Consider the following 9,796-nt stretch of genomic DNA (forward strand, 5'->3'; position numbering starts at 1 on the left):
ATGAGGTTGCTGTTTCTACACTGCATACTCGAGCAAGATACGGCTAAAGAAGCAGGCTCACAATACAAACTGCATCACGCAAACACAAACACACACCACAACCAATTTAACATTAGCTTGAGAGAAGGAAGGATGATTTTGGATATTGTTTTTACCTGCGGCTCCCAAGCGCGCAGCTGCATTGCACGCAGTGACCTGCGGCTAGAGCGTAGCTACCATTTGGAACTATCAATCCGAAATCCGAAGCATACTTGGGGAAGTTTGAAGCACAAGCTGATGAAGAATATACATAACCAATCATTAAAACAGAGCTCAGCAACCAAACACAAAGATGCAAACTTTTTGGCAGCTCAAAACTCACACCAACGCACGACAATTAGAGAAACATTAACTAACTATTAAACTAACAATAGAAACTACTATAAAGATCATAACTTTATAGACCTGACCTGACAAAGGAACGGCGAGGATATCACCGGAGCTAACATCAGGAGCACCCATAGCATTCACATTCATCAAATCAGAAACAGTAGTCTCATACCTCCTCGCTATCCCCGCCAACGTATCAACCCCTCTCACCACATACGACAGATAAACCGCAGGCAAAGAATCATCACTCCCGTTGAAGCAAGCGCAAGGGAGAGGGACAACAAGACTCGTCCCGACATCGAGCAACGACGGATCAGCAACCGAGTTAGCCTCCTGGATCTGCTCGGCGGAGACCAGACCGCCGTAGACGGAGCCGGCGATGGAAGCTAGCGTGTCGGAAGGGCGGGTCTTGTAGCGCGTGGAGAGTGATTTACGGATGCCGTCGAGGCAGGAGCAGGTGAGGGGGATTTTGAGGAAGAGGTTGGAAGGGAGGATGTGGTTCTCGACGTCAGGGTAGGAGATGTCGATGGCGTTGGCGAGGAGGAGGGAGATTGGGTCTGTTTGGAAGAGGGACGCTACTTCCGAGACTTTGAGGTCGGTGTAGAGGGTGTAGCCGAGTAAGGAGTTGCACGTGTCGTTGCTCGAGCACGGCTCGATGGTTGATTTAGCCGTTGTTGATGTGGAGAGTAAGCTCGAAGCTAGGAGGAGAAGGACAATCTCTCTCATGCTCTCTATCTTTCTATTACAGAACAATGGACAGAGTAAGAAGTCTCAGGAGTTTTGTAGAGAGAGAATCTTTCTTCTTCTTCTTTCTTGTTGAGGAGAGAGAGTGAGAGTCAGAAGAAAAGTAGAAACTTTTTTGAAATGGAGGAGAGAGAGAGAGAGAGTAGTAGACAAGTGTGTTGTACAGAGTGAACAGAGAAGGTTCGATCTCCGAGACATGACAGATGTTTGTTGTGACTGATTTGCCCTTTTCTCTGTAACTCGTTTGACCGGTTAAAGACAACCCGTTGCCATGAATGAGAAAACCGGAAGAAGGATATTGCGGTAAATTAATGACTTTAAGGCTGAGGCCCACTTAAAAAGGCCCATTTTACTTTTTAGAGGAGCGAAAGCAAAGAATCTTCTTTGAGCTAACTAATATTCTTTACTTTGGGAGAGCAGAGAGCTACATAATATTTTAGAAACCTAAAAATGGCTTAACTGGTTAAGTTTAAATCTTGTGATACATTAGAGCAAGAGCCGGTTTTGAAAAACATTCAACTTGATTAAGAAAAATATATGTATTGACCACTTAGTTTTCGTTACGTAATTGTTTCAAGTTCTATAAATTAATTTCAGAGCGAATTAATAAAAGTAAGGTGAAAGCATTAGTATAACTGAATACAAAATGGGCATGTTTTAATGAGGATGTTCAATATTAAATCTAAATCCTTTTTCTTTTCTTTTTTATTTGGCTTTCAACAGTAGCTCTATGGCTTGAAGAATTCAATTACACACGTTGCATGTTCAAACTTTACCCTCGACTTTATCATTAACAAGAGGGATCAGGAGTTCCATCTTGTTCCTTGGTGTACAAGGAGTCCTAGGAGTTCCAGGTTGTTGCTGAGAAAGCATATGACTTACATATCCATAAAACGTGCATCCCACGAGTGTGATTCCACATCCAACACCATTCATCGGTGATATCGGGTTTCGGAATATCATCCATGAAACCAGAACAGCCACTGCAACCTACAAAATCATCACATCTGATGAGTTTAGGTTTCAAAATTTGTTTGGAACAGCCAAAAGACCGAAAGGGTTACGAGTTGTTCGTTATTTTACCTTAAGGTTTCCAGCTACATTGAATGTAACTGCTGTTGTGGAGTGAATGACATAGAAGATGGAGAAGTTAAGACAGAAAGCTACAACACCTGAGCTTAAAATCATGATGAGAGCCGACCATGGAGAAGAGTGCGCTTCAAACCAATCCAATATCCCGTTGCCTTCCAGTAAAAACGCCGGTACTCCAAGAATCATTGTCGCAAAAGGAGCCATATAGTACACCGTGTTGATGCTAAAACATAGAGACAAGATTCACAACGAGGAGGGAACAAACACTAAGTTTCATACTTTCAAAATACATCATGTGAAACTAAATATCAGAAACCTAATCATGACCGGAACTGGACATAACTCACTAAAACATTGGTTTTGACCTTAAAATTTTTAGAGGTTATTTACATAGACATATGTTTACAAATTATGAAAAAAAATATTTATTAAAATTATTAGTAAAATGTTTATGACCCTAAAATCTCATATCCGGAAACTTAAGGAATCAGAACACTGACCTATCAAATTTGTAACCGTGAAGAAGAGATTCAGCAAGAATGGTCTTAGTAGAGGTAGCTAAACAACCAAACAGAGCAGCACAGAAACCAAACACGTTAAAGCTAAGTTCTGTAATAGAAGTCAGAAAAATCCCTCCTACAATTGGAACCAACGACGCCCAAATACGCCAATTGAAATATTTCCTCCATACCAACCACTGTAACACAACTGCCCTCCCAAGAAAAAAAAAATAACATAAAGAACTTATCAGAACAAGAAACAAAAGATCACTGTTTTCTTGCTGTGCAAGTCTTGTAAAAAAAAACCTGTTGTTGCTGGAGTGAAGGATTTGATTGTCTGCATAAAAGAGACAGGGATGTATCTAAGACTGATGTTTCCTAACACAATGTTGATACAGAAGACGAATGACATTGGGAAGATCCTCTTCCATCGATCTTCTGGATCAACAACGATCAATGGTTTAATCTTCAGGACTTTGATTACAATGTATGCTCCGATCGATGAACATATGAAATGAACGCATGAGACCGACAGAGGGAACTTGAAATCCAGTTTCTGCAACATAATGTTTTCAATCAAAAACGTCTTAGAAAAGACGTAAACTCATTTTGTATCAGAAGTTGTTATTATGTACCTGGAAGATCCATTTGTTCATGATGATAACTGTAACGTTGAAACCCCACCATTGAAGAATGGCTAACAGAGATCTGATCATGCTCCATTGATGCCAAAGACTACCTTCCTCCATCATTTCTTTTCTCACTCTCTGACTCAGTCGAAATGAATCTGAGAGGAGAGAAGATGAGGAACGTTTTAGGAAGGTGGCTTAGGAGATGCTAAATAGGAAAGGCCGTAACGGTAAGCTCTCTGCTTCCATGCGATTTGTTTCGGATTCTCTTCTCTTCATCAATGTTAAACGTTTCCCTTTCTTGTTGCCATGAGAATAATGTTTTGCTCCTACGTAGGTTTCCTTGTGATTAAAGAAACTTTCCCTCTTTAATGCTTATAGTCATTTAATAATGAATATTAAACCAATTCAGTGGTTACAACTTACTATAATTTTAGAAATAAAAATAAATAAATAGAAGTCTAACTCTTGTCCGAAAGTAGAAACTTATTTTTCACTGAAGAGAAACTTCATTAGACTTGGCAACAACTGATAGTGTTCTAGGCTCGAAAAACAGTAGAGCATGCACAAACTCGCTGAGAAAAACAGAGTATACACGAACACGCTTTAAAAACAACACTTTTATCCTATTGTCTATCACTTATTTGTTTAATTACTATAAATGCTAAATGAATACTATAATTTATTTATTTTTGTTTAGAATTGTGAATAAGATAATTTGGTGAGTAATGTTAAATTGAATAATATCTCTAGAGATCAAAAGATACAAAATCGTCTGATCTCGATCGCTAGTGTGGTCTTATCCTATTGTTTTCTTGTCTTTTCCCATGTGATGCTAAAATTGCTTGACAAAAAAAACTGTAGGACTAAAAGAAAAAGGTTCGAATTGAAAACAGAAAAGTGACCAACAGATATATGATGCCCATACTACAGAACTTCAATAACAAGAACATGACTTGAATCCTATCCAAAGATTCCCATTCCTAGCATGTGCTCACTCCTTTTAGGTTTTTATTTTAATTTGCTTCACCTTTCTATATTATAAAGTTCCTTTTTATGTGTTCTGTATATAACCTTGTAGGACTACTTTTATTTCCCTCAAAATTGATAAGATCGTATAGATACACGGATTATCTACCACGAAGTGGGTGAGCAAGACTTGTAGCGAGTTAACTAGGCAGTAACCAGCTACTTGAAATCTATTTTGGTTTTTTTAAAAAAAAAATATCTATCTGTAGGCATAGCATTGTGTTTAGGAAAAGGAATTTATACGGTATGTACATTGTAAATAAGAAACTGCAATATTAAAATCCCACGACCCAAAAAGAAAAATTCAACCAACAATTATAACATTTTTTTCTTTTGGTTCGACGTATCAGAGCACTCCGCACTCCGGTAGTTTTAGGTAATTTTTTTACAAGTGAATTACATACAGTATCAGTATGTAATTAAAGACATCTGATTTTAGGAATTTTTATTTTAGATTTTAACCACTTCGGATCCTCTAGTACTCTTACTGTATATCTTAGTTTACATAAAATCAGCATAAAAAGTTGAACCCTGGACTTCCTTGTATGAGAAGGTCGGACCAATCCGATCCAACCGGTTCATATCGGTTTGTATTGGTTAAAGACATAATAACTTTGATAACTGTGAGTCAAATAGTATAAAGGAAGTATGTGGGATGGTCTAATTGAAAAAGTGATGATACATTGAAACTCATCACTACACAATCACATCACATGTCAATGTCTTGTTTCAAGTGTTGGGCTGTTTTAGCTCTTTGATATTGAAGCCTGTCTGTTCCTTCTCCTTTTTCTTTAGATCACGTGAACGCTCAAAAACTTGACCTACACGTAAATGTTATCACACCCCCCCCCCCCCCCCCCCCCCAACTCTATGAATTAGGTCAATCTAGCTCCAAAACTTTAATTATTACTTATTCCCATTTGTTGGATATATGAGCACGTGATTTCAAGTTTGTGAATACAAATAGAATACTTAAACTTGGCGATTTTCAAGATCATTAGCAAATGGGGAGAAGTTTCATCAAACCCTAAGATAAATCTGATTTTGTTTCGCTCAAAGAAGAAAGAAGTGTAGATGAAGCGATATGTGGTCTTGATAGTGCAGATTTTGCCCATGCGATGTGAGATAGCCATTTATATTCGAGAAGCAAACATAATAATTCTCGCACGGAAATAATATATGCACTAAAGCAAATCAATCTATGTAAACACACATGAGTCAACTGATTTTGAGTTTCTAACTGAAACTTGAACATGATGAAGTTGTGTTTATATTTATCAAAATTACGTTCTATATTCATCTTTTTTATGCTAGATGCAAATAGATTATCGAAATAGTATCCAACTATACTATACAAACACCAAGATCATATAAATTATTAACAAGATAATTTCTTTAGCATTCATAACTAGAAGAGAAAAAGGAAAATTATTTAAATTATCAATATCTGACTAGTTTTAGCTTGAGTTTTAGTCCAAATAGTTTATATGGTGGGTGATAACAGATGATCGGTCAATCTCATGACATTAGTTAGAAGGTATTCTAAATTTAGATTAGACAGTATGTTACGTTTTCGGGATAGTCTAATATGTAGCACTAAATACGTTCTTTTCGGAGTCAATCGAATTAACCGATAAGATTTATCAAAAGAAAAAAGAGAAATTATGTTATCAAAATTGAAATATCGATCGATAATCTTATTCGTGGTTAAGTCTTATTTCAATAAAAATGTGAATATTACCAATTTTCAGGTTTGTGACAGAAGTATATAGGTGATAAGAAGCATAGGAAAATGAAAAGAAACACTTAAATAGAGACTCGATTTGTAGTTAAGTTTCATCATCTTCCATGGGACTCTGTGGAGAATAAATTCTATATAGATGAATATAACATATATGTATTTGCTACAAAACATTTTTGACCCATATTTTTAGTGGAATTATGTAGGAGCTTCAACGTTCGCGCCGATGTCCTATTACTCCTACTGCAGGAAATTATAATTAGAGGTGTTTTATTTTTTCATATAACCGAACATGGTATGATAGTATAGTTTTATCGGCCTAAATTTGGTTTAAGTTAACAAAAACACAAAAAAAATTTGAAGTAAATTTTGTCAGCTCCCAAATAAAAACTTGAAGTTAAGGTGAGTAGATATAGAATTGAATTATGTCGAGAATGGAGAGAGACCTCCAAAATCACTCACACATATCAAGAGAATGATGACTTGTCTTGGTAGGTCCCTTGGATTTCGGATACATTCTCTTCTGAGTTTCGAATACTACAAGTGGATGTTTCTCGGCCAGAACGTCCAAACTTCTTAAAAAAAAGAAGCATATAATATCTGTTCGCAGTATATATTTTCTAGATTATTGATTAGTTTTAAATAATACTATCTGATGCACATGCCACGGATCCACATGCGATCAATCATCCAATGTCAAGTATCTGTTTAATTTTATATCTGGCAAGAAGATCGGGACACTCTTCCTCTAATCGGTAAATTAATACAAAAATGGATTCAAATTACTAATAACTTGCTGAATCAAAGTCCCTAGATACTAAAAAAATTTATTGATCTGTGACAGCAAAGTTGGTTTGAAACATCATATTTCAACCCACAAAACTCGGATTCAAACCCCACTGTTTCCTTATATTTGCTTAATTTTTCTTTGTCAAAAAAAAAAAAAAAAAAAAAAAAAAAAAATCGGTTAATGATATCATAAAACCTTGATATGTTCATTTCGCAAAAAAATAATAATTACACAAATACACTCAGAAATACTCCCTCCGTTATTTTAAGAGTGTCGTTGTGACATTTTTCACACAGATTAAAAAAGTTGTTGAAATATATGTAAGTTGTAATTAATGATACCTCTTTGACCAATAGTATTTTAGATAAATAAAATTATTTATAAAATCAATGCAGTTTGCAATTAATTTTCAGCTGAAAGTTAGTATAATTTACATTGGAATTGTAAAGTGACACTATTTGTGTAACAAGAAAATGAGCTCACAGTGACACTTATTATGAAACAGAGGGAGTATGTTCTTTGATGTTTGCTAAAAAAAGAAGCTTTTTTGATATACCGATGCATGACTTGCACCAATTTACTTGGCTCAAAAATAAAATATAAACTTTAGGTCTATATTAACTTTAGGTCTAAAATGATTAATTTTCTAGATTAAGTCAGTATCTGAGGTGCACAAAATGTCAGTATCCGAAAACTACGATGTCCGTAGGATCTCTACTAATTAAAATAAATCAGCCTATTTAATGGATTGTAGATTAGATATTAACTAAAATCAAATCGTAAATAAAGGCTCGTCTATTTTTTCTTCCTTTCATTTTAGTTTCTTTGGGCAACTAAAAGGCTTATTTACTTGGGAATAGTACGTAATATAAAAAAGATATATTTGGTATATATTATTTTTCTTTTTGGAAAACTATTTGATATATATTACAAAGCTTCAATTTCAGACCTCAGCACATCTCATTTGTTACGAATCTTATCTCTCTCTTTCTCTTATTTCGTCTCTTCTTTGGTAGTGAAGATGGATATGTACAACGATGATAGCTCTCCGTACTGTTATTTCCATCCAAAGGAAGAATATGTTGGAGTGTGTCCTCTCTGTTTGAACGAGAGGCTTCTGGTTTTAGCTTCAAAGCAGAGATCATCAAAAACCAGACACTCTTCATCTTCGCCAATCATTAGCCTCCCTAAGATCTTCACCTTGAGCTCTCTCCTCAGTCGCTTAGATTTCCGTCACCACCGGAAATTCCATCCCTCTTCCGATCTTGAAGTCTCCACAAGCCAAGAAGGTACACAACTTTATATATACAATATACTTAATAGTATATATGCATGTATATACTACACCATGATTTACATATACTTCATAAATAATATACATTCATATTATTGTAATCAACTTTATTATCATCATGATTTCAAAGATTAAATTACAATTGGATGGTTTCTTCTTCTTTTTCATGCTTTTTTGTCAAAGTCTAATTCCTCTTTTTGTCAAAATCTTCTTCTTCCTCTTTTTTCAAGTTCATAATCGTAAAATTCACTTTATCCAAAAATGAAGTTTTTAGTATTCATAAATACTAAACACGAGATTAATATCTACAAAGTTCCGCAAAAAGACGATAATCCTTTTCTATTTTGCATCTATATACTGTACATAATTTTCTGTATGACCATATAAAAACATTCATATATCTATATTCTACATTTTCCACAGGTATGCGTACATATAATAACATTATTTAAATCGGCCAATTGAAAGTTTTGTTTTACTCGGTATAATGATTTGTGGGCTATGGCTAATTATATTGTATAGTTGGTGATTGATGCAAGTTATATTGTGTGTGTTTATTTATTCAGATTCTTTTATTTCCATAAAATTCGAAAACGATGGAAACGCCTCTTGGGAGAGGAAAACAGTGTCAAAGGTTTGTGTAGACAACACAAACTCAACATGTAAGAAGCAGCAAGCCCCTCTCCCGAGCACTACGAGTATCGTAGAGCACAATAGTGCCAAGTCATCTCTTAAGTGGCGCAAACGTATTGGTCATCTTTTCCGTGTCATCAAACTCAGATCAGGATTGCCCACCTCTTCTTGTCATGTGGCATCATCCAAGGTCGAAGGAACCAAAGTGAGGAAACATGGTTGGATGGTTAGGACTTTAACCAGAAGAAAATCCAGGAAAAATAAAACATAGAATTTATATTTTTCATATGTTTATTTATTAAACTTAGATAAAAGTTTCTATATTATTTTTTCTGAGTTTAATATTGGTTTGGTCGTTATTTCAATGGTTGATGCTTTTGTTTAAAGAAGAAATATGTTGAAGCTTTTGTTGTAAGTAATGATGATAATACATGGATTGAAAAACGACAGAAAAATCGATAAATTAATTTGTTATAAATTATTATATTTTGTAGAATTAGTTATATCATTTATGTATATGTTTATGTGTGTGTGTGTAAAAGGGACAAGAGGCTTGCCCTTTAGGCCTTTACCATACTTCTTTGTTGGCATGTGATCTAAATCTGATAAAGTCATTAAAAGATGGGAGAAGGGTCAAAATAGCCTTGCATCATTATTGTCAAGATGACAAAAGAGAAAGTTTTTGAAGAAAGAAAAAGAAAAGAAAAAGTAAGGTAAAGAGTTAGTAGAAAAAAATACAAAAGCGAGTTGCCTTAAAATAAATAATTTTGCATGGGACTATTGGAAAATTTCTATGACTTTTAGTGCTCACCTTAATTACCTTTTCTAATTTTATAAAGAACATAAATGAGAATAGTACAAATTATAATGTAAGAAAATAGTCCATGTTAGGTTGTTCACAATAGCTAGTGGGAAACATTGTAGCACAAAAACTGACCCCAAAGCATTGCCCCATTCACATTGTCTTGTAGTTGT

The 9,796-nt window shown here is 35.0% G+C and overlaps 2 protein-coding genes and 1 pseudogene across 2 annotated transcripts; 1 reads left to right on the forward strand and 2 right to left on the reverse strand.

Annotated features, from left to right (window-relative positions):
• Positions 1 to 5: 5 nt before the first annotated feature.
• LOC130506524 (lysM domain-containing GPI-anchored protein 1-like) lies at positions 6 to 1,260 on the reverse strand (the record flags this gene model as incomplete). Its single annotated transcript, XM_057001191.1, has 3 exons — positions 450 to 1,260; positions 156 to 273; positions 6 to 69 (listed from the first exon to the last, which is right to left on the reverse strand). Coding segments are annotated over exons 1-3 (828 nt in total), but the record flags the coding sequence as incomplete, so codon positions are not given.
• Positions 1,261 to 1,754: 494 nt separating this feature from the next.
• On the reverse strand, positions 1,755 to 3,713 carry LOC130506523 (GDP-mannose transporter GONST5-like; annotated as a pseudogene).
• A 3,991-nt stretch (positions 3,714 to 7,704) lies between these two features.
• On the forward strand, positions 7,705 to 9,299 carry LOC130506525 (uncharacterized). The gene is made up of 2 exons (XM_057001192.1): positions 7,705 to 8,183; positions 8,755 to 9,299. The coding sequence occupies exons 1-2, from the start codon at positions 7,916 to 7,918 to the stop codon at positions 9,090 to 9,092; spliced, it is 606 nt and encodes a 201-aa protein (XP_056857172.1). The 5' UTR covers positions 7,705 to 7,915; the 3' UTR covers positions 9,093 to 9,299.
• The last annotated feature ends 497 nt before the right edge of the window (positions 9,300 to 9,796 follow it).

The sequence above is a fragment of the Raphanus sativus genome, unplaced genomic scaffold (assembly GCF_000801105.2).
Source record: "Raphanus sativus cultivar WK10039 unplaced genomic scaffold, ASM80110v3 Scaffold3346, whole genome shotgun sequence".
Taxonomy (NCBI): domain Eukaryota; kingdom Viridiplantae; phylum Streptophyta; class Magnoliopsida; order Brassicales; family Brassicaceae; genus Raphanus; species Raphanus sativus.